This window comes from Oncorhynchus gorbuscha, linkage group LG02, assembly GCF_021184085.1.
Source record: "Oncorhynchus gorbuscha isolate QuinsamMale2020 ecotype Even-year linkage group LG02, OgorEven_v1.0, whole genome shotgun sequence".
Classification (NCBI taxonomy): Eukaryota; Metazoa; Chordata; class Actinopteri; order Salmoniformes; family Salmonidae; genus Oncorhynchus; species Oncorhynchus gorbuscha.
Genome location: NC_060174.1, coordinates 33,826,058 through 33,851,430, shown reverse-complemented (window position 1 = coordinate 33,851,430; position 25,373 = coordinate 33,826,058). Strand labels below are relative to the sequence as shown.

The following is a 25,373-nucleotide window of genomic DNA, read 5'->3' as shown; positions in this document are numbered from 1 at the left end:
TGGAAGGATATTGATCTCATCTCATCAGTAGAGGATGCCTGGATATTTTTTTAAATGCCTTCCTAACCATCTTAAATAAACATGCCCCATTCAAGAAATTTAGAACCAGGAACAGATATAGCCCTTGGTTCTCCCCAGACCTGACGGCCCTTAACCAACACAAAAACATCCTATGGCGTTCTGCATTAGCATCGAACAGCCCCCGTGATATGCAGCTGTTCAGGGAAGCTAGAAACCGTTATACACAGGCAGTTAGAAAAGCCAAGGCTAGCTTTTTCAAGCAGAAATTTGCTTCCTGCAACACGAACTCAAAAAATTCTGGGACACTGTAAAGTCCATGGAGAATAAGAACACCTCCTCCCAGCTGCCCACTGCACTGAAGATAGGAAACACTGTCACCACTGATAAATCCACCATAATTGAGAATTTCAATAAGCATTTTTCTACGGCTGGCCATGCTTTCCACCTGGCTACTCCTACCCCGGTCAACAGCACTGCACCCCCCAACAGCAACTCGCCCAAGCCTTCCCCATTTCTCCTTCTCCCAAATCCATTCAGCTGATGTTCTGAAAGAGCTGAAAAATCTGGACCCCTACAAATCAGCCGGGCTAGACAATCTGGACCCTTTCTTTCTAAAATTATCTGCCGAAATTGTTGCCACCCCTATTACTAGCCTGTTCAACCTCTCTTTCGTGTCGTCTGAGATTCCCAAAGATTGGAAAGCAGCTGCTGGTGAGTCCCTGATCCACCTCTACGCAGACGACACCATTCTGTATACTTCCGGCCCTCTTTGGACACTGTGTTAACAACCCTCCAGGCAAGCTTCAATGCCATACAACTCTCCTTCCGTGGCCTCCAATTGCTCTTAAATACAAGTAAAACTAAATGCATGCTCTTCAACCGATCGCTACCTGCACCTACCCGCCTGTCCAACATCACTACTCTGGACGGCTCTGACTTAGAATACGTGGACAACTACAAATACTTAGGTGTCTGGTTAGACTGTAAACTCTCCTTCCAGACCCAATATCAAACATCTCCAATCCAAAGTTAAATCTAGAATTGGCTTCCTATTTCGCAACAAAGCATCCTTCACTCATGCTGTCAAACATACCCTTGTAAAACTGACCATCCTACCAATCCTCGACTTTGGCGATGTCATTTACAAAATAGCCTCCAATACCCTACTCAACAAATTGGATGCAGTCTATCACAGTGCAATCCGTTTTGTCACCAAAGCCCCATATACTACCCACCATTGCGACCTGTACGCTCTCGTTGGCTGGCCCTCGCTTCATACTCGTCGCCAAACCCACTGGCTCCATGTCATCTACAAGACCCTGCTAGGTAAAGTCCCCCCTTATCTCAGCTCGCTGGTCACCATAGCATCTCCCACCTGTAGCACACGCTCCAGCAGGTATATCTCTCTAGTCACCCCCAAAACCAATTCTTTCTTTGGCCGCCTCTCCCTTCCTGTTCTCTGCTGCCAATGACTGGAACGAACTACAAAATTCTCTGAAACTGGAAACACTTATCTCCCGCACTAGCTTTAAGCACCAACTGTCAGAGCATCTTACAGATTACTGCACCTGTACATAGCCCACCTATAATTTAGCCCAAACAACTACCTCTTTCCCAACTGTATTTTATTTATTTATTTATTTTGCTCCTTTGCACCCCATTATTTTTATTTCTACTTTGCACATTCTTCCATTGCAAAACTACCATTCCAGTGTTTTACTTGCTATATTGTATTTACTTTGCCACCATGGCCTTTTTTGCCTTTACCTCCCTTCTCACCTAATTTGCTCACATTGTATATAGACTTATTTTTCTACTGTATTATTGACTGTATGTTTGTTTTACTCCATGTGGAACTCTATGTTGTTGTATGTGTCGAACTGCTTTGCTTAATCTTGGCCAGGTCGCAATTGTAAATGAGAACTTGTTCTCAACTTGCCTACCTGGTTAAATAAAGGTGAAATAAATAAATAAATAAAAATCAGAAAAGGCACCGACCATTCCCATAGACTTAACATGGCCAGTTAGCTAGCTTTGTAGTACAACAGATTATAAATATCCAACCTTATGTTATTGCCTACCTAACGTTATCTACATCAAAACATCTTTGGGGGTAAATACATTGAGATAAGTCATCCTGCCTGAGAGATATTGACATGGTTATCAAAATGCCACGCCAGGGTAAGTCTACACTAAACATAGCCCATATTTGAAGTGTTTCTAAAATTCCCTATGGGAACAATTAATGGAGCTTCCACTGTGGGTCTCTATAGGTCGTGGCTGTGGTTCATATTCTATTGATGTGGCTGTGTTTTAGGAGCACACCGCACCAGTGCATTAATCAACCAGTGAGTTTAACCTAACTACCTGGATGCCTGTAGCACAGTGGTCTGCTTTTCTTAGCTAGTCAAACTGGCTGGTGAGAGGCTGTGTTTGTTTCTTCAATACAGTCCAGTGTTACATAATGTAGCCTTTGGACTATTGTGAAATGTAGTGACATAAGAGCAGAAAGGGAAAACTCCAAGGCAAAGAGAATCAAATCACTGTTCTAGTTTGTCTATTTATACATTCTCAGCAATTGTCATCCTTCCTGGTCAATGGATTTACATGGAATGTGTGACCAGAATGAGAAAACAAATAATAATTGTCACTCATGAAGGTGAAATGCAATGACATCAGTTGTTGGGCTGTTATATAAATTAATAAACTATTCACATTTCCATTGGTTTATCACATAAATAAATCATTATAATGCCAGTGAGGACTTGTACAGGAAGGTGATGGACAGATTCATGGCAATACATGAAAGGATACTTCCTCTGTAGTAAGCTCCAAAGAGGACATGCAATGTGTGTTTCTAAATATGCATACAACCGTGCGCCACACTCTTGCTCCAAGTATATTCTCCATGGACATTCTCTTGAGTATGTCCTTGTGAGGACGAGTGTGGAGAATGCATAAAACACTACATTTGAGAAGCACTCACTCTCCCTTACTGTATTACCTCGTGCTGCATCTCTCCGTTCACTGAACCTTCTTCCAGCCTGGACAATGGCAACAATAGACAAAACAAGATATACACAAGCAAACATTTTATTTAAAAAGTATCAGCTAGATATACGGTATGTGAATCGTTGTAATCTAGCCAGCCAGCTAACTAGTTAAACAGGAAAAATTGACCTAAAACTAATGTTATGCAAGGTACAGTAAATGTCAATTCTTCGTTGGTAGTGAGCTAACAATTCTTTGTGGCCAGCTAGCTAGCCCAATTGACTTACCCATCCACTGAACCTTCCTTCTTGCCATTGTCCTGGCTATAGAGACGAAACAAGATACAAAGCAAAGGTTTTACTTCATAACGATGTGAATCGTAACATTGTCATTCATTCATCTGGTAAGCTACAATGAATTCCATTTTATTTTTGTGTCAAATCACCAATTGGCAACCCATCCCTGATGGGATTAATTGACAAACAAACATTACAATAATTTACTGTGATAATTAAGATAATTATTTTTCCTGTGTTCTCTGCAGTGCAAATAAATTGTAAATAAGCTTATCCAAACAATCATTTAAATTCAGAAAAAATAAAATGAAGGCATTTGAACCCAGTCTGGCACAAAGAAGATTCATGTGGGAGACAGGCCTATATACAGTTGCGGCCAAAAGTTGAGAATGACACAAATATTAATTTTCACAAAGTCTGCTGCCTCAGTTTGTATGATGGCAATTAGCATATACTCCAGAATTGTTCCGGTTTTTGGTCACTAGATGCCCCCATTGTGCCTTTTGACCTTTTTGTTTTCCCTTGATCCCCATTATTATTTGCACCTGTGCCTCGTTTCCCCTGATTGTATTTAAACCCTTTGTTTTCCTCTGTTCTTTGCTCTGTGTTTGTATGTTAGCACCCAGCCCTAGTACTCTGAGAACTCTTGTTGATCCCGGTGGACTCTCTTGTGGAATTCTGTTTTTTTTGTTCTTGTTTGTTTGTTTTTTGAGTATCTTTTGAGGCTTTTTGTGCTTTACCTTCCACCTTGTGGATTTACCTTTTTTGTCTTGGAGGATTACCTTTGTTCTTGTAGGATTCCTTTTGAGGTTGTGGAGTTACATGTTTTCCTGAAGAACTTCACTTTTTTCTTCATTAAATACACCGTCTCAAGTACTGCTGTGTCTGCCTCATCTTCTGGGTTCTGCAGACTATTCGTGGCTCAGTTGGTTAAGTGACTGTTTCTCACTCCGGAGACCCGGGTTCGTAACTGGGTCCTGACAAGAATGTTATGAAGAGTGATCAGATGAATTGCAAAGTCCCTCTATGCAAATGAACTGAATCCCCCAAAAACATTAACTGCATTTCAGCCCTGCCACAAAAGGACCAGCTGACAAGTCAGTGATTCTCTCGTTAACACAGGTGTGACTGTTAACGAGGACAAGGCTGGATCACCATCATATGCTGATTGAGTTTGAATAAGAGACTGGAAGCTTCAAAAGGAGGGCGGTGCTTGGAATCATTGTTCTTCCTCTGTCAGTCATGGTTACCTGCAAGGAAACACGTGCCGTCATCATTGCTTTGCACAAAAAGGGCTTCACAGGCAAGGATATTGCTGCCAATAAGATTGTACTGAAATCAACCATTTATCGGATGCTCAAGAACTTTAAGGAGAGGGGTTCAATTGTTGTGAAGAAGGCTTCAAGGTGCCCAAGAAAGTCCAGCAAGCTCCAGGACCATCTCCTAAAGTTGATTCAGCTGCGGGATTGGGGCACCACCAGTACAGGGCTTGCTCAGGAATGGCAGCAGGCGGGTGTGAGTGCATCTGCACACACAATGAGGCGAATACTTTTGGAGGATGGCCTGGTGTCAAGGGCAACAAAGAAGCCACTTCTCTCCATGAAAACAATCAGGGACAGACTGATATTCTGCAAAAGGTACAGTGATTGGACTGCTGAGGACTGGGGTAAAGTCATTTTCTCTGATGAATCCCCTTTCCGATTGTTTGGGGAATCCGGAAAAAAGCTTGTCTGGAGAAGACAAGGTGAGTGCTACCATCAGTCCTGTGTCATGCCAACAGTAAAGCGTACTGAGACCATTCATGTGTGGGGTTGCTTCTCAGCCAAGGGAGTGGGCTCACTCAAAATTTTGCCTAAGAACACAGCCATGAATAAAGAATGGTACAAACACATCATCCGAGAGCAACTTCTACCAACCATCCAGGAACAGTTTGGTGACGAACAATGCCTTTTCCAGCATGATGGAGTACCTTGCCATAAGGCAAAGTGATAAGTAAGTGGCTCGGAAAACAAAACATCAATATTTTGGGTCCATGGCCAGGAAACTCCCCAGACCTTAATCCCATTGAGAACTTGTGGTCAATCCTCAAGAGGCGGGTGGACAAACAAAAACCCACAAATTCTGACAAACTCCAAGCATTGATTATGCAAGAATGGGCTGCCATCAGTCAGGACGTGGCCCAAAAGTTCATTGACAGCAGCTACTGTAGAATGACAGGGCAGATTGCAGAGGTCTTGAAAAAGAAGGGTCAACACTGCAAATATTGACTCTGCATCAACTTCATGTAATTGTCAAAAGCTCTTGACACTTATGAAATGCTTATAATTATACTTCAGTATTCCTGTTACATCTGACAAAAATATATAAAGACAATGAAGCAGCAAACTTTGTGGAAATTAATATTTGTCATTCTCAACCACGACTGTACACACGTGCCTGTAAGGTTCTGCTTTTCTTTGTCAACCTTGTGTTTTTATTCTTTGTGTTCTTGAACGTAGCCCCGTCTTTCATTTTTGTTCATTGATTTCACCTGTGTTCGTTTCTCAGCTGGTCTCATCAGCTCCCTATTTAGTTCAGTTCTTTCTGTTTGTATGGTTGTTTTTTTTAGCATTGCCTGCGACCACGATTCCTGCTTCCGAAGGCTTAAATTAACATCTGCCGCACTCTGCATGTGAATCAATACCTTTTTCTCCATGAGTATTCATTAGTGTCATTTGTCAGAAGCAAATTTTTATAATTAATTATAGATAGCCCTTTATTTTATTCCAGGCTTTATCGAAATATTCCACAAATGGAAATACACAATGGACAGAACAATTTCAGTTTCTTTTCATCGCTCAGCCACAATGCCAGGGTATATCTGGTGAGCTTTCTGTAATAAGAGCTAGCGTATATCATAGTAAAAAGGGAAATAGATGATCAAATTAGTTTAATACTCAATTTCTTTGAGGTCACAATAGTTAGTCTTTCCTCTTCCGTTTCACCACATACTGCCTGTTTCAATATGCAGGGGTAATATCCAAGATGTTACCTGTGCACTTGGCGATCTCACGCATTTAGATGGGTTATACATAATATACAGTGCATTCGGAAATATTCAGACCTCTTTCATTTTTCCACATTTTGGTACAGTACAGCTTTATTCGAAAATGTATTTTTTCCCTTATCAATCTACACACAATACTCCATAATGACAAAGCGAAAACAGGTTTTTGGAAAATGTACATAAGTATTCAGACCCTTTCCTATGAGACTCAACATTGAGCTCAGGTGCATCCTGTTTCCATTGATCATTGAGATGTTTCTACAACTTGGAGTCCACCTGTGGTAAATACTATTGATTGGAGATTATTTGGAAAGGCACACCTGTCTATGTAATGTTCCACTGTTGACAGTGCATGTTAGAGGAAAAAACAAAACATGAGGTCGAAGGAATTGTCTGTAGAGCTCCGAGACAGGATTGTGTTGATACACAGATCTGGGGAAGGGTATCAAAACATTTCTACAGCATTGAATGTCCCCAAGAACACAGTGGTCTCCATCATTCTTAAATGGAAGAAGTTTGGAACTCCCAATACTCCTCCCATAGCTGACCGCCCGGCCAAACTGAGCAATCGGGAGAGAAGGGCATTGGTAAGAGATGACCAAGAAACTGATGGTCAATGACAGCGCATCAGAGTTCCTCTGTGGAGATGGGAGAATAATCCAGAAGGACAACCGTCTCTGCAGCACTCCATCAATCAACCCTTTATGGAAGCCACTCCTCAGTAAAAAGCACATTACAGCCCACTTGGAGTTGGGCAAAAGGCACCTAAAGGACTCAGACCAAGATTCTTTGGTCTGATGAAACCAAGAGTTAACTCTTTGGCCTGAATGCCAAGCATCATGTCTGGGGGAAACTGGGCACCATCCCTACGGTGAAGCATATTGTTGGCAGCCTCATGCTGCGGGGATGTTTTTCAGTAGCATGGACTTGGAGACTAGTCAGCATCGAGGGAAAAGATGAACAGAGAAAAATACAAAGAGATCCTTAATGAAAACCTGCTCCAGAGTGCTCAGGACTTCAGACTGGGGCAAAGGTTCACCTTCCAATAGGACAACAACCCTACGCACACAGCCAAGACAACACAGGAGTGGCTTCAGGACAAGTTTCTGAATGTCCTTTAGTGGCCCAGACAGAACCCGGACTTGAACATCTCTGGAGAGGCCTGAAAATAGCTGTGCAGTGACGCTCCCCATCCAACCTGACAGAGCAGATCCCCTATCTGCAGAGAAGAATGGGAGAAACTCCCCAAATACAGGTGTTTCAAGCTTGTAGCATCATACCCAAGAAGACTTGAGGCTGCAATTGGTGCCAAAGCTGCTTCAATAAAGTACTGATTAAAAAGTCTCGGAATACTTGTGTAAATGTAATTTCAGTGAAATTAGAAAATAAAAACATTAGCAAAATGTCTAAACCTGTTTTTGCTTTGTCATTATGGCATATATTGTGTTGATTAATGAGGGGGAAAAAACAATTTAATCAATGTTCGAGTAAGGCTGTAACGTAACAAAATGTGGAAAGGTCAAGGGTCTGAATACTTTCCGAATGCACAAACAATTCACCCTTAAACCCAATTTGAGAACCTTTTGTTGGATTAATCTCCTCCACCCATTTTTTTCATATTGCATCAGTGTTTTTTATATCTACAGAAGGTCTACTTTAATTTGGTTTTAGTACAGATGTTCAGTCTGACTGGTATTTTGTGTAATAGGCAAAAATGACCTAAAACCAATGTTATCCAAGTTAGTTGTCAATTCTTTGTGGGTAGCTAGCTAACTGTTCTTTGTGGCTATATGGCTAGCTAACAGTAGTAGCTAACCAGTTAGATAAATTGACTTACTATTATGCATACCTAAAAATCCCTGCACGTCATCTCCAGCCGATACCTTTGCTAAGAAGTATTATGTCAATTTAAAACTTGCACAAGACAGTTCACAGAATTGTCAATTTAAGGAAAAGTAGCCTATTTACTAAGTTACAATACTGAACAAAAATATAAACACAACAGCTAAGTGCTGGTCCCATGTTTCATGAGCGGAAGTAAAAGAGCCCAGAAATGTTCCATACACACACATGTTATTTCTCTCAAATTGTGTGCATAAATGTTTACAACCCTGTCAGTGAGCATTTCTCCATTGCCAAGATAATCCATCCACCTGACAAGTGTGGCATATCAAGAAGCTGATCAAACAGCATGATCATTACACAGGTTCACCTTGTGCTGGGGACAATAAAAGGCCACTAAAAATGTGCCATTTTGTCACACAACACGAAGCCACAGATGTCAAATATTTTGATGGAGCATGCAATTGGCATGTTGACTGCAGGAATGTCCACCAGAGCGGATGTCAGATAATTTAATGTTATTTTCTCTACCATAAGCCTCTTCCAATGTCATTTTAGAGAATTTATGTCAAACAGGCCTCACAACATGTATGGCATTGTGTGGACAAGCAGTTTGCTGATGTCAACGTTGTGAACAGAGAGCCCCAAGGTGGCGGTGGGGTTATGGTATTGGCAGGCATAAGCTATGGACAATGAACACAATTGCATTTTATTGATGGCAATTTGAATGCACAGAGATACGAGATCCTAAGGCCCATTGCCGTGCCATTCTTTTGCCATTCTGTTGCCATCACCTCATGTTTCAGCATGCTAATGCACGGCCCCAAGGATCTGTACACAATTCCTGGAAGCTGAAAATGTCACAGTTCTTCCACAGCCTGCATACTCACCAGACATGTCTCCCATTGAGCATTTTTGTACATGACCCTAAGCATGATGGGATGTTAATCACTTAATTAACTCAGGAACCGCACCTGCTTTTAACATACTTTGTATCCCTCATTTACTCCGGTGTTTCCTTTATTTTGGCAGTTACCTGAACATCTACATATGCTAAATATGAATATTCCACTACAGGGATGGGTACCTCCAGTCCTAGGGGACCTGATTGGTCTCACACTTTTGCCCCCAGCCCCAGCTAACACATCTGACTCCAATAATCAACTAATCATTATCTGTAGTTTAGAATGCAATTAGTTTAAATCAGCTGTGTTGGCTAGGGATGGGGAAAAAGAGTAACACCACTCCGGCCACCGAGGACTGGAGTTGCCCATTCCTGTTCTACGAGCAAGTCACCATCACTAATGGTGGAGTCTGACTTCTAAGGTTATTTCCTCTTTTGTCTACTCATCCAAAGCCTAAACTGATAAACATCTTTGAATGCCCCTACTTCCTCCAGTCCCAAGGGATACATCTCATGTTTCCAAGGCCATAGCTCATCTGCTACATGCTCCTGCATCATGTAACACTGGATGTAGTCCCTTGGGAGAAGAGGTGAAATGGTAACCCAATTCCACCTGATGACACAGGCACAGTGATCGTGCTCCCCCGCTCAGACATTGCATGCATCAACAATGGTTGCGTGCCACGTCATCGACTGTGTCATCAACTGATGATTGCTATAACATAATGATGTGGTTAGCTGAAACTTAAAATACCTATCCACGCATTGTAAGATCTGGCATGCGTCAGCAATGCCTGGGCAGAGGAACGCGCCCAAAGACTGGTGCTTTACTAATTATGTTAAACAGACACATTGTGTTATTGACACAACCAATTTGAATAATTCATGATCTGACACGCCACAGTGCTATCACCTTGCAATACAACTACCAGTATCAGATTTAATTTAAAATCTCTACTTTCTAGAACTGAATTTATGACATGATCCGATTGGCTTGTTTCTTTCTCCTTTTAAAGTGAATTGAGTTTTACAACTTTATTTTGGCATATGACCTTGACATACTTAAGACCCTAGAAATCAGAATTGCACCTTCCAATTATGCCTCTATATTGAATGAGGGATGATAATAAGACAGGGTTTACCACTTTCACTATAATTAAGAAAGGGGTGTGCACTGTACCATCTAGATGTTGACATATGGTGTGGGAATTGTGGATCTCTCCTCCCAACTCCCGAATTCAAGTCAACCTACTGCTCCTTCTGCTAAATGTAATCAATTAAGTGAGCCAATGTCATGCATGCTCCATTGTGTGCTATAGGGTCACAGGTATCAACTGCAGAACCAATTTAACTTTCCTTCTGAGTGACTCTTGCGTAAACTGAAGGCATCAGTAATTTACAGGTGTAACTCACAGGTGGACCAGATTACATTTCTTGCCAGTTTGGAGGGATTGGAATACCCTCCCAAGTTCACAAATCCTAGGGCTTGTGGTGACTTAGATATTAAACTTTAATTCACAGTAATAACACTGCCTTGGGATAGAACAGCTGTCAAGTGTGAACCGACAGGAATATATATATACAGTACCAGTCAAAAGTTTGGACACACCAACTCCTTCAAGGGGTTTTCTTTATTTTTACTATTTTGTACATTGTAGAATAATAGTGAATACATCAAAACTATTAAATAACACATATGGAATCATGTAGTAACAATTAACTCATTAGGAATTTGGGGCACCACAGCAGAAGTTCTTTACCGAGTTACTATCTTCCGACTTAAAATCTAAATATTCATAAATATCTCTTACATCAATAACAGACAATTATTAATTATTACCTCACCAGTCTCATTCTGAATGTCACAATGTCCCTGGATCCGCAAGAACCCTAGCCCTTTTGAACATTCAGTATTTCACAAATTGATTTAATCATTTATTTATTAACTAACTAAATAATAACACAGAATACCATACACACTTACATGAGATAAAAGTCCCTAGTGGACTGACACGATATGACGGCTTGTTACACGATGGAAAGGGGGTGGGGAAAGATAAAGAGTGGGAGAGACAAAAAGAATGGTGTTGTTTCCAAATGTATGTATGACTATGCTCGCCGTAATATGAATACTTTGCACATGAACGGCCGCTCATTTGGAAAAGAAATGCAATGTATATATTTACGCATAGATGTCTTTGTCGTCTCTCTGTTGAACTTGATGGTTTTATGGGAAGGGGTTTGATGTAAGTCTCTGGTTGTCCACCTAAGGTCACAATGACCTTCTTAGTAGGCCTCTTTGTCTTGGAATGTTCTTAGAATGGATACTTCAGGTGTACCACACGGTGGTGAGAGGAATCTGTTCTTTCCTCCCATCTTTTTGGTCAATTGCTCTAGACTACTTTACATACCCAGCTGCAGACTGAGTGTTTGGTCTAGTCTTCAAATTCTTCACTCATCGAGAGTTTCAGAGGGTCTTACCATTTTCTGGTCTTGTAGTTTCTAACCATTTCAATGTGTGGACCACATCCTCACATTCTCTGGACTGTATTTCAATTCTCAGAGTCCTTTAAAGCACTCTGGCCTTGGAGGGCTGTTCCATCATGTGGAAACTAACTCTGACCTCCTTATTTAGTGTGCAACAGACATGAAAAACCATTATCTTATTAGAAGACTAAACTCAAGTTTCTATCTTTTCAAACATAGTTTCATCGTTCTTCATATTGCATTATCATCCTATTGGGTGGAAACTTTACGGCTAGAATGTGTTTCCTTCCCCAGTTACAGTATTTCCGTTATAGTCTTGCTGATAATTTTTACATCACAAAATAGACATTCATTTTCCATATTCCATCCCTCATCATTCCCAAAATTTGGATGTTGAAATATATTGTCCAGTGACCGTTGTTTAAGTGTTGGCGGCGAAGTCTCTTGTGTAACAAAGGGATTTTTTTACTTTTTAATACTGCAGGGCAAGAGAGAGAAAGTTTACGACCGGCATTAAGTCATAAAACCGTCCCAACTCCCCACTTCCTCCCTCGTGGGAGAGAGGGGGGAGTCTGGCTATCTGTCAGCCCTGTGCCAAGCTGATCTGGCGCCTATGATCCTCACCAAGGAAAGAGAGTCATGACTCCAGAGAACGCGTTTCCACTGCTCCAGAGTCCAATGGCGTTGAGCTTTACACCACTCCAGCCGACCCTTGTCATTGTGCATGGTGAACTTAGGCTTGTGTGCGGCTGTTCTGCCATGGAAACCCATATGCTGAAGCTCCGACGAACTGTTGTTGTGCTGAAATTGCTTCCAGAGGCAGTTTGGAACTCGGTAGTGAGTGTTGCAACCGAAGACAGACGACTTTTACGCGCTACATGCTTCACCACTTGGCGGTCCTATTCTGTGAGCTTGTGTGGCCTACCACTTCGTGGCTGAGCCGTTGTTGCTCCTAGACATTTCCACTTCACAATAACAGCACTTACAGTTGACCAGGGCAGCTCTAGCAGGGCAGAAATGTACGAACTGACTTGTTGGAAAGGTGGCATCCTATGACGGTGCCACGTTGAAAGTCACTGAGCTCTTCAGTAAAGCCATTCAACTGTCAATGTTTGTCTATGGAGATTGCATGGTTGTGTGCTCGATTGTATACACCTGTAAGTAAAAGGTGTTGCTGAAATAGCCGAATGAACTTATTTGAAGAGGTGTCCACATACTTGTGTGTGTATATATATATACATATACACACCATACACATATACATATACATACAGTTGTCGGAAGTTTACATACACTTAGGTTGGAGTCATTAAAACTCGCTTTTCAACCACTCCAAAAATGTCTTGTTAAAAAACTTTCATTTTGGCAAGTCGGTTAGGACATCTACTTTGTGCATGACACAATACATTTTTCCAACAATTGTTTACAGACAGATTATTTAACTTATAATTCACTGTATCACAATTTCAGTGGGTCAGAAGTTTACATACACTAAGTTGACTGTGCCTTTAAACAGCTTTGAAAATTCCAGAAAATTACATCATGGCTTTAGAAGCTTCTGATAAGCCAATTGTCATCATTTGAGTCAATTGGAGGTGTACCTGTGGATGTATTTCAAGGCCTACCTTCAATCTCAGTGCCTCTTTACTTGACATCATGGGAAAATCAAAAGAAATCAAAAGACCTCAGAAAACAAATTGTAGACCTCCACAAGTCTGGTTCATCCTTGGGAGCTATTTCCAAATGCCTGAAGGTACCATGTTCATCTGTACAAACAATAGTATGCAGGTATTAACACCATGGGACTATGCAGCCGTCATACTGCTCAGGAAGGAGACGCGTTATGTCTCCTAGAGATGAACGCACTTTGGTGTGAAAAGTGCAAATCAATCCCAGAACAACAGCAAAGGACCTTGTGAAGATGCTGGAGGGAACGGATACAAAAGTAACTATATCCACAGTAAAACGTGTCCTATATCGACATAACCTGAAAGGCTGCTCAGCAAGGAAGAAGCCACTGCTCCAAAACCGCCATAAAAAGCCAGACTACGGTTTGCAACTGCACATGGGGACAAAGATCGTACTTTTTGGAGAAATGTCCTCTGGTCTGATGAAACAAAAATAGAACTGTTTGGCCACAATCTCCATCGTTATTTTTGGTGGAAAAAGGGGAACACTTGCAAGCCAAAGAACACCATCCCAACCGGGAAGCACGGCGGTGCAGCATCATGCTGGGTGGGTGCTTTGTTGCAGGAGGGACTGGTCCACTTCACAAAATAGATGGCATCATGAGGCAGGAAAATTATCAACATCTCAAGACATCAGTCAGGAAGTTAAAGCTTGGTCGCAAATGGGTCTTCCAAATGGGCAAAGACACCAAGCATACTTCCAAAGTTGTGGCAAAATAGCTTAAGGACAACAAAGTCAAGGTATTAGTGTGGCCATCATAAAGCTCTGACCTCAAACCTATAGAACATTTGTGGGCAGAACTGAAAAAGTGTGTGCGAGCAAGGAGGCCTACAAGCCTGACTCAGTTACACCAGCTCTGTCAGGAAGAATGGGCCAAAAGTCACCCAACTTATTGTTGGAAGCTTGTGGAAGGCTACCCGAAATGTTTGACCCAAGTCAAACAATTTAAATGCAATGCTACCAAATACTAATTGAGTGTATGTAAACTTCTGACCCACTGGGAATGTGATGAAAGAAATGACAGCTCAAATAAATCATTCTCTCTACTATTATTCTGACATTTTTCACATTCTTAAAATAAAGGGGTTATCCTAACGGACCCAATATGAGGCATTTTTACTTGGATTAAATGTCAGGAATTGTGAAACTGAGTTTAAATGTATTCGGCTAAGGTGTATGTAAACTTTGTGTGTGTATATATATATACACACACACACACACACACACACACACACACACACACACACACACACACACACACACACACACACACACACACACACACACACACACACACACACACACACACACACACACACACACACACACACACACACACACACACACACACACACACACACAGTACCAATCAAAAGTTTGGATACACCTACTCATTCCAGGGTTACCTCTGCTGCAGAGGATAAGTTCATTACAGTTACCAGCCCCAGAAATTGAAGCCCAAATAAATGCTTCACAGAGTTCAAGTAACAAACACATCTCAACATCAACTGATCAGAGAAGACTGCGTGAATTAGGCCTTCATGGTCGATTGCTGCAAAGAAACCACTACTAAAGGACACCAAGGAAGTGTGATGGTGTGGGGGTGCTTTGCTGATTAAACTGTCTATGATTTATTTAGAAATAAAGGCACACGGAACCAGCATGGCCACCATAGCATTCTGCAGCGTTACACCATCCCATCTGGTTTGCGCTTAGTGGGACCATCATTTGTTTTTCAACAGGATAATGACCCAACACACCTCCAGGCTGTGTAAGGGCTATTTGACCAAGACAAAGAGTGATGGAGTGTGGCATCAGATGACCTGGCCTCCACAATCACCCTACCTCAAACCAATTGAGATGTCTTGGGATGAGTTGGACCGCAGAGTGAAGGAAAAGCAGCCAACAAGTGGGAACTTCAAGACTGTTGGAAAAGCATTCCAGGTGAAGCTGGTTGAGAGAATGCCAAGCATGCCAAGATTATGCAAAGCTGTCATCAAGGCAAAGGGTGGCTACTTTGAACAATCTAAAATATATTTGGATTTGTTTAACACTTTTTTTGGTTACTATTATTCTACAATGTAGAATAGTAAAATAGTAAAAATAAAGAAAAACTTTCGACTGGTGCTCTACCTAGCTATTTGTATTTTTTATTTTACCTTTATTTAACCAGGCAAGTCAGTTAAGAACAAATTCTTATTTTCAATGACAGCCTAGGAACAGTGGGTTAACTGCCTGTTCAGGGGCAGAAGGACAGATTTGTACCTTGTCAGATAGGGGGTTTGAACTTGCAACCTTCCGGTTACTAGTCCAACGCTCTAACCACTAGGCTACCCTGCCACCCCCGGTTACTAGTCCAACACTCTAACCACTAGGCTACCTTGCCGCCCCTATTTATCTAGCTTAGATCACAATGCCAGTTCCCTGTCGATCAGATAGTAGATATTGGTTGTCCAATCAAACAAGATGTAACCGAAACAACTTAAAACTTAGTTGTGGTATTGGAAAATGACTGGCACATGGGTAATGACTTCAGACAACCATCCTGGTGATGTCAACAACATGAGTGATATGATATGCACTGACCCAGCATATTTACACACAATCAAAGTGAGATGTTGATGCAGATATTTAGGCTATCCATCCCTATTGCTCCGGTCTGGGTGTGATTAAAGGTTTGTGTATGTGTGTGTATTTGTTTTTGGCAGGGAGACAGATATTCCAGCCTGGGCCCCCTTACTCTACCAGCTGCAGCTCCTGGACATCAGAGAGAAGCCCGACCCTCTGATTCTCCCCATTTCGGACCGTATGCGCATCGGAAACCAGAAACGAGAGCGTGGGAACTTCCACTTCCAGAGGGAGGAGTACAGCATGGCTGCCAGGGCCTACTGGATGGCTCTTGATGTCCTTACTACACAAACTAGAGGTAATCCTTTCTTTCAACACGTGTGTCATGCTACTCACGCACAGGGGCACGTGCCCCCTCAGATTTGTTAATAAATAAATACACTTTTTTCTGTAATACTACTAGCCATCTACAGATGTAGGATCTTAATTTGAGCCAGTTTGCTAAATCAAGAAAATAATCCTGTGGGAATATGAAATGTGAATTATTATATGGATTATAATGAATGGACATTTTTGTAGGGTTTGATACATTTTTCGTAAGGGAAAATCAAATGTCATTTCAAATAGGAAATTACAAACTTCAGAAGACTTTTTAAACCTCATAAACACTACACAAAGTAAATATGTCATGCATTGCAGGAAGGTTTTCCTGCAACAGGGTGATCAGATGAAGTTCCTACATCTGTAGCAATTTTATGAAGTTGGCTTTAGCTAGCCGAGATACAGTGCCTTGCGAAAGTATTCGGCCCCCTTGAACTTTGCGACCTTTTGCCACATTTCAGGCTTCAAACATAAAGATATAAAACTGTATTTTTTGTGAAAAATCAACAACAAGTGGGACACAATCATGAAGTGGAACGACATTTATTGGATATTTCAAACTTTTTTAACAAATCAAAAACTGAAAAATTGGGCGTGCAAAATTATTCAGCCCCCTTAAGTTAATACTTTATAGCGCCACCTTTTGCTGCGATTACAGCTGTAAGTCGCTTGGGGTATGTCTCTATCAGTTTTGCACATCGAGAGACTGAAGTTTTTTCCATTCCTCCTTGCAAAACAGCTCGAGCTCAGTGAGGTTGGATGGAGAGCATTTGTGAACAGCAGTTTTCACTTCTTTCAACAGATTCTCGATTGGATTCAGGTCTGGACTTTGACTTGGCCATTCTAACACCCGGATATGTTTATTTTTTAACCATTCCATTGTAGATTTTGCTTTATGTTTTGGATCATTGTCTTGTTGGAAGACAAATCTCCGTCCCAGTCTCAGGTCTTTTGCAGACTCCATCAGGTTTTCTTCCAGAATGGTCCTGTATTTGGCTCCATCCATCTTCCCATCAATTTTAACCATCTTCCCTGTCCCTGCTGAAGAAAAGCAGGCCCAAACCATGATGCTGCCACCACCATGTTTGACAGTGGGGATGGTGTGTTCAGGGTGATGAGCTGTGTTGCTTTTACGCCAAACATAACGTTTTGCATTGTTGCCAAAAAGTTCAATTTTGGTTTCATCTGACCAGAGCACCTTCTTCCACATGTTTGGTGTGTCTCCCAGGTGGCTTGTGGCAAACTTTAAAGACACTTTTTATGGATATCTTTAAGAAATGGCTTTCTTCTTGCCACTCTTCCATAAAGGCCAGATTTGTGCAATATACGACTGATTGTTGTCCTATGGACAGAGTCTCCCACCTCAGCTGTAGATCTCTGCAGTTCATCCAGAGTGATCATGGGCCTCTTGGCTGCATCTCTGATCAGTCTTCTCCTTGTATGCGCTGAAAGTTTAGAGGGACGGCCAGGTCTTGGTAGATTTGCAGTGGTCTGATACTCCTTCCATTTCAATATTATCGCTTGCACAGTGCTCCTTGGGATGTTTAAAGCTTGGGAAATCTTTTTGTATCCAAATCCGGCTTTAAACTTCTTCACAACAGTATCTCGGACCTGCCTGGTGTGTTCCTTGTTCTTCATGATGCTCTCTGCGCTTTTAACGGACCTCTGAGACTATCACAGTGCAGGTGCATTTATACGGAGACTTGATTACACACAGGTGGATTGTATTTATCATCATTAGTCATTTAGGTCAACATTGGATCATTCAGAGATCCTCACTGAACTTCTGGAGAGAGTTTGCTGCACTGAAAGTAAAGCGGCTGAATAATTTTGCACGCCCAATTTTTCAGTTTTTGGTTTGTTAAAAAAGTTAGAAATATCCAATAAATGTCGTTCCACTTCATGATTGTGTCCCACTTGTTGTTGTTTCTTCACAAAAAATACAGTTTTATATCTTTATGTTTGAAGCCTGAAATGTGGCAAAGGGTCGCAAAGTTCAAGGGGGCTGAATACTTTCGCAAGGCACTGTATGTTTCCAATCCCTCAACCTCATAACTAGCTACCAAAAATACATTTCAGGATATCAATCAAGTTAGAGTAGCTAGCTTGTTTAACTATCTTAGCTGGCATGCCTGCTGGCAAGGTTGGTAGACTTTAGAAAAGCAAACAATTGCTAAATGTACTGAATAAGAATCACATTTTTTACAGATGCAGAGAAGCATATATATATATTTTTAAACATACACATTTTAGTATATAATTAACCATAATGATTATGCTTCTAGATTGCAGGTAAAAGCTATTTCAGGTGTTTGAAAAATGATAAATTCTGCAACTTCCGTCCCACCCCCAGCCATCCTCACATACTTTGTGTCCCCTCAGATTTTCGGGTCGCCCGACGCCCTGCGCCCTGCGCACGCACACAGCTTTTAGTTAACTAGCACACTTCAGAAAAATACAGTGTCCACATTTCCAGCAGCCAATTGCCTGATAGTCTCTTCATGGATTACTGGTCATCCATCTCAGAACTAATCATGCTATCATAATGAGGAGCATATCCAGCAGAGTTCACTGTCATGAGAAATGTTATTGTTGATTCTTAATCAAACCTAATAAACGTTCATGTTAATTCAAGGTCCTTAATAATGTTCATTGCTGGAAAGGCAGGGTGGACCCAAGAGAGACATTCGACAGAAATTAGTCAGTGAGGAGAAGAGTGTGGGCTGCATCTAAATGTATCAATGATGATAGGCCAATGGTTACATTTTACTCAGCACTTAACAAGAAATGAATATATTCAATGAAAAAAGACTGTGAATTTAGCAGGTTAGCATTTTTTGTCCTGAATCTTGTTCTGGAGGCAGCTCTGCAGATTGTGGCTGCGCCAGCAAATGACCAAAGTCATAAAATCACATTTTAAATTGAACCCTAACCTTAACCACACTGATAACCCTAACCACACTGATAACCCTAACCACACTGATAACCCTAACCTTAAATTAAGACCAAAAAAGCACATTTATGTTTTCATACATTTTTACAATAAAGCCAATTTCGACTCTGCAGCTGGCCCATCTAGCTGAAACCACTCATTCTGCCTCCAGGACAAGATTCATGACAATGCTTGAAGTTATCAAATGTGGTAATGCAACAGAATACTGAGAAATGTAATACATGGTGAAAAAAACTCCATCATTGAATATCTGCATTAGAATTATCACTGAATATCCCAACAGATATAAGTTTCTCTCCCCCCTGTATGTGTAGAAGTAGAACAAATACAGTGCCGTGCGAAAGTATTCGGCCCCCTTGAACTTTGCGACCTTTTGCCACATTTCAGGCTTCAAACATAAAGATATAAAACTGTATTTTTTTGTGAAGAATCAACAACAAGTGGGACACAATCATGAAGTGAAACAACATTTATTGGATATTTCAAACTTTTTTAACAAATCAAAAACTGAAAAATTGGGCGTGCAAAATTATTCAGCCCCCTTATAATTTGTAGCGCCACCTTTTGCTGCGATTACAGCTGTAAGTCACTTGGGGTATGTCTCTATCAGTTTTGCACATCGAGAGACTGAAATCTTTTCCCATTCCTCCTTGCAAAACAGCTCGAGCTCAGTGAGGTTGGATGGAGAGCATTTGTGAACAGCAGTTTTCAGTTCTTTCCACAGATTATTGATTGGATTCAGGTCTGGACTATGACTTGGCCATTCTAACACCTGGATATGTTTATTTTTTAACCATTCCATTGTAGATTTTGCTTTATGTTTTGGATCATTGTCTTGTTGGAAGACAAATCTCCGTCCCAGTCTCAGGTCCTTTGCAGACTCCATCAGGTTTTCTTCCAGAATGGTCCTGTATTTGGCTCCATACATCTTCCCATCAATTTTAACCATCTTCCCTGTCCCTGCTGAAGAAAAGCAGGCCCAAACCATGATGCTGCCACCACCATGTTTGACAGTGGGGATGGCGTGTTCAGGGTGATGAGCTGTGTTGCTTTTACGCCAAACATAACGTTTTGCATTGTTGCCAAAAAGTTCAATTTTGGTTTCATCTGACCAGAACACCTTCTTCCACATGTTTGGTGTGTCCCCCAGGTGGCTTGTGGCAAACTTTAAAGACACTTTTTATGGATATCTTTAAGAAATGGCTTTCTTCTTGCCACTCTTCCATAAAGGCCAGATCTGTGCAATATACGACTGATTGTTGTCCTATGGACAGAGTCTCCCACCTCAGCTGTAGATCTCTGCAGTTCATCCAGAGTGATCATGGGCCTCTTGGCTGCATCTCTGATCAGTCTTCTCCTTGTATGAGCTGAAAGTTTAGAGGGACGGCCAGGTCTTGGTAGATTTGCAGTGGTCTGATACTCCTGCCATTTCAATATTATCGCTTGCAGAGTGCTCATTGGGATGTTTAAAGCTTGGGAAATCTTTTTGTTTCAAAATCTGGCTTTAAACTTCTTCACAACAGTATTTCGGACCTGCCTGGTGTGTTCCTTGTTCTTCATGATGCTCTCTGCGCTTTTAACGGACCTCTGAGACTATCACAGTGCAGGTGCATTTATACGGAGACTTGATTTACACACAGGTGGATTGTATTTATCATCATTAGTCATTTAGGTCAACATTGGATCATTCAGAGATCCTCACTGAACTTCTGGAGAGAGTTTGCTGCACTGAAAGTAAAGGGGCTGAATAATTTTGCACGCCCAATTTTTCAGTTTTTGATTTGTTAAAAAAGTTTGAAATATCCAATAAATGTCGTTGCCCTTCATGAATGTGTCCCACTTGTTGTTGATTCTTCACAAAAAAAATACAGTTTTATATCTTTATGTTTGAAGCCTGAAATGTGGCAAAAGGTCGCAAAGTTCAAGGGGGCCGAATATTTTCGCAAGGCACTGTATATATATATATAAATAGAACTTGCATCAAAACACTGATTTACATCTCTCGTGATCATTCACACTTAAATACACAATGGCAATGCACCAAACTTTGGATTATGATGACTTCTTCCTGGATTTTAGTGGGATGAATTAACTTTACTGTCTCTATAATATACTGTAAATCCTTGAATAACTGCTCCTTCCTCCCAGTCTAATCCTAACATAGCTCTGCTAACAACCATCCTTCACAGATCTTAGACTAAAAACTCTCACTTCAGCTGTAACAGAGAGACTTCCAAACTCACAGGAGTGTCAAAGTCAGCGCGTCCATAATGGCGCTAACAATGGATTTTTACTGAGGCAAACAAACACACAGATGTCCTTACAGTACATCAAATACCCAAAGTCTCTCCTCCCTTTAGTTCCTGTGAGTGTATAATTCTCCCTAACACCCAAAGACTGGGGCTCCAAGGACATATACATGACAATAGCCCAGGTGTGAGGCTTTGTGGCCTGTGCCTCCCACCCGTAGATGGTAGTAGTGATGTGCTGTTGGAGGGGGAGGAGGAGGAGGTGCAGGACTACCGGGTGAAGTGTCTGAACAACCTGGCAGCAGCTCAGCTCAAATTGGAGCAGTACGATGACGCACTACACACCAGCCGGGATGTTCTGTCCCTTGATCCACAAAACGTCAAAGCCCTCTTCAGGACAGGAAAGGTGAGGGACACACTGTAACATTACCTGTCCTTCACAAGTCTACGGTGCCTGGGTAGAAGGGGAATTCTATTCTTAAACCATATTCAGACATTTTAGATGGGTGTAAAGATGTACTGCCATTCAACATCTACTACTGAAACATGTACAGTATACAGCTGAAGGATGATTGTTGATTTAGCTGTTCAGATATATTGCAATCTATTTGCAGCTTCTGTCAGACAAGAGCGAGTACCAGGAGGCAATGGAGATACTGAAGAAGGCCCTGAAACTGGAGCCGTCCACTAAGGTGAGTTGGCCTATTTAAATGAGGTTCTCAACACCTCCACCTCTCCCTCGCCTCTAGACTGCTAGTGAAATCCACCCCCCACAAACAGATAAAGGGTCAATGTCACTACAGGTCCCTGAAATCATTGCCCAATCAAACACACTCATATGACACTAGGCCAAAGATTAATGATTGTATTTCCATAATATTTTGTAGAACTGCACGCAATACTCAACAAGTTCTTAAACCATGTCTAGAGTAGTGTGACTCACAGTTCACAATAAGTTTACAGAGTTATGTACTATTGCCCAATACTGCCAATATTGAAGTAATGCCAAAAATGAACAACCTTATGGCATGGGTTTGTGTTGTATTTTACAGCACTTAGTGTTGGATTTGCACAATATAGTTCAGAAAAGCAAAGTCAACCAAAGGTATTAGAGCCTAACACTTTGCAGATACCATTGTGTGGTGTTACTTCCATAGCCCCAGTGAAGACCTGTTCTGTCTTGCTCCTAGTGCTGTCTGCTAAACTCTCTACTCAGCCACAAAGATTTAAGACCCTGATGTCACACATTGAGTGATAAAGCAAATCAACATTTTTATTAATTTAACATGTTTTATTACTTCAGTTAGTTCCAACTCATTATGCTAAACAACTCCAATGCTACCAAAATACAAAGTGTGAATAACAACATTTAGAAACGTTTGCCTTTGTGGGTAGACTTCAGAATATTGTGTGTTTGTTAGTTTTTTTTAACCCATGCTCTGAATGTGTTTTTCTGTGGCCTCAGCCCCACTTGGCCTGACCTACAGTGTGCACTGCTGTCATGGTGAGACAGTCTTGTCTAGACAAAACTAAAATATCTGCTGCTTTGGTAATTACACCCTTGTCTTGATGGAGAATAAAGTAATCTTTCCCTTTAGAGACCTGATTTAGGTGCGTGGGTAAGGCATTGAAAAACAGAAACATGATTCTGAATCTATATAATCAAGAATTATATAGAAAAGACATTTTGGGCTATAGGTTAGACCAATAACCAAGGGTTGGAACCAGTTCAGGGAACAGAACCGAAATCCAGAAAATACCAAATTTTCAAGGAACAGAAACAAAAGTGGTCCATACCAGTATTTTAAAAGCATGGGAACCGGTTAATAATGGTATTTTATGTTCCAGGCAAATCTTTGCCAGTGTGTCTGTTCAGCCTACCTTCCTGTATTCCCAGTCATGTGAAATCCATAGAGTTGGGCCTATTGAATTTATTTCAATTAACTGATTTCCTTATATGAACAGTAATGCAGTAAAATCTTTGAAAATATTGCATGTTGCATTTATATTTTTATTCAGGGTAGTTAGAGAAGAATAGATTAACTTTGTTAAGGATACTACAGGCCTATTTATCACGTTTCACATTGAAATGTTTAACTACAAAAAGGTAAGAGGTGTGTTGTTAGCTGGCTCAAAGGACATTCAAAGTTTCTCCATAGAAGCTGCTCCTACTATGTATAATTCTGTGGACCTAGCTATTAAAGCGTGCCAGATTGTATGTAGTCCTAAAACCCGGAAATAAATGACCTCTGGTTCGTTCAGCCATCCCTATGGAAAGAATGAATGGGGAAAGAATAGGGTTTTGGAATAAACACCGAAAATAAAGTCAACGGGTTTAGGATATATGTTTTATGAGATAATAGCAATCAGTTAGCATGCCCTTTATTAATTATGAAGCCTTTGTCATTTATGTTTTATTATTACATAAATTCTTCAAAATTCTCAAAAAGTGAGTAAACTGATGAAGATTATCTAGAACAAAACGTATAAGATCTCATAAACGTATGTTTACCACATACCTCATTTTCGACGTTTATCCAAAAACGCCATTCATTTTCCCTATAGGCTTTGTGCAACAAACCATGGTAGAGTTGGTTCCGACAAAAAATACGCCCTTGCATTCAGATAATGCATATCATAACAATTTGCCCAGCGCTTCAAGCCTACCCCTCAACCCTTTCTCGGGTAATAGCTGGGGGGATCCGGCTTTATTTTGTATTTTATTTTGCATTTTAGCTAACCCCTCACCCTTTTCCTAACCTGCTGCATAAATTCTCCTAACTTGCTACGAAAAGTCCAATCTGACGTTAATTTGACAAAAACTGGATCCCTTCTAGCTAAAACCCCTCTCTCGCTCTCTACCCACCGACAAATTTCAATCGCATTTTACGCCATAGGCTACACTTGTCTGTCCATCAAGCATGTTAACAACTAGTTTGCCTGCTCTATCCGCATTGATTGGTGAAGTAATTTAATGAGCTAAATTAAGAAGAAAAAAACGTTTGATTTCGCAGGTTAAAAAAGGAACAGAAATTAACGATATAACCCGTGCTTTTTAATTGTTTTCCGGTTCACAACTTTATTTGGCTGGTCGGAACAGTGGAATGGAACGAGAAAAAAGTGATGGTTCTGTTCGGAATTAAACGATTGGGAAATCATTTCGGTTTCAACCGCTGCAAATAACAGATCAGGTTACACATCCCCCCATTAGGTTACCAAGAACCTATAAGGATCAAAATGCAAAGAAATGCGAAACAAAGTAGGCTACAAAAAACAACACAACTTTGGTTATGATAGCTTAACAGGAAACTGGTTAATATTTGTTGTGTAATATTTGTTGAAAATACTTGTTATGCATGAAAGATAAACAAAATTCGATTATCAACGGGATCTGATTCAATTATAAAGTCCAGCTATGGCTTGAGCCTGAGATTGTTGCATTTAATATGCTGCCATCTACTGGACAACTTCTAAACTACAACCTCATACTCATTGACAATCCACTCCGCCCTCTTTACTGCTAAAATACTAAACCTAGACTACTTTACTGCTGACATAATAAATTGTATAAGACTTTGTATAAGGTTATTAGGATAAGTTGTCACTTGTCCCTCCTACTAGAATGCCAAATCTAGGACCAAAAGGCTCCTTAACAGCTTCTACCCAAAAGCCACAAGACTGCTGAACAACTAAACGAATCAAATGGCCACTCGGACTATTTACATTGACCCCCTCGCTTTGTTTTTACACTACTTCTACTCGCTGTTTATTATCTATGCATAGTCACTTTGCAAATTACCTCGAATAACCTGTACCCCCGCACATTGACTCTGTACTGGTACCCCATGTATTTAGCCTTGTTATTGTTATGTACATTTCTTGTTACTTTTTTATTGGTTAGATGTTTTACTTTAGTTTATTTAGTAAATATTTTATGAACTCTATT

The 25,373-nt window shown here is 40.9% G+C and overlaps 1 protein-coding gene across 4 annotated transcripts in view; it reads left to right on the top strand.

Moving 5' to 3' along the window:
- LOC124001325 (peptidyl-prolyl cis-trans isomerase FKBP8-like) overlaps positions 1–25,373 on the top strand; it is a 63,753-nt gene that overhangs the window by 37,455 nt on the left and 925 nt on the right. For all 4 annotated transcript variants that reach the window (XM_046308044.1, XM_046308060.1, XM_046308052.1 and 1 more), the window contains 3 exons: positions 15,985–16,202; positions 21,649–21,833; positions 22,042–22,119. In XM_046308044.1, the coding sequence (XP_046164000.1) occupies positions 15,985–16,202; positions 21,649–21,833; positions 22,042–22,119 (481 nt within the window). The remainder of the gene's footprint in view (positions 1–15,984; positions 16,203–21,648; positions 21,834–22,041; positions 22,120–25,373) is intronic.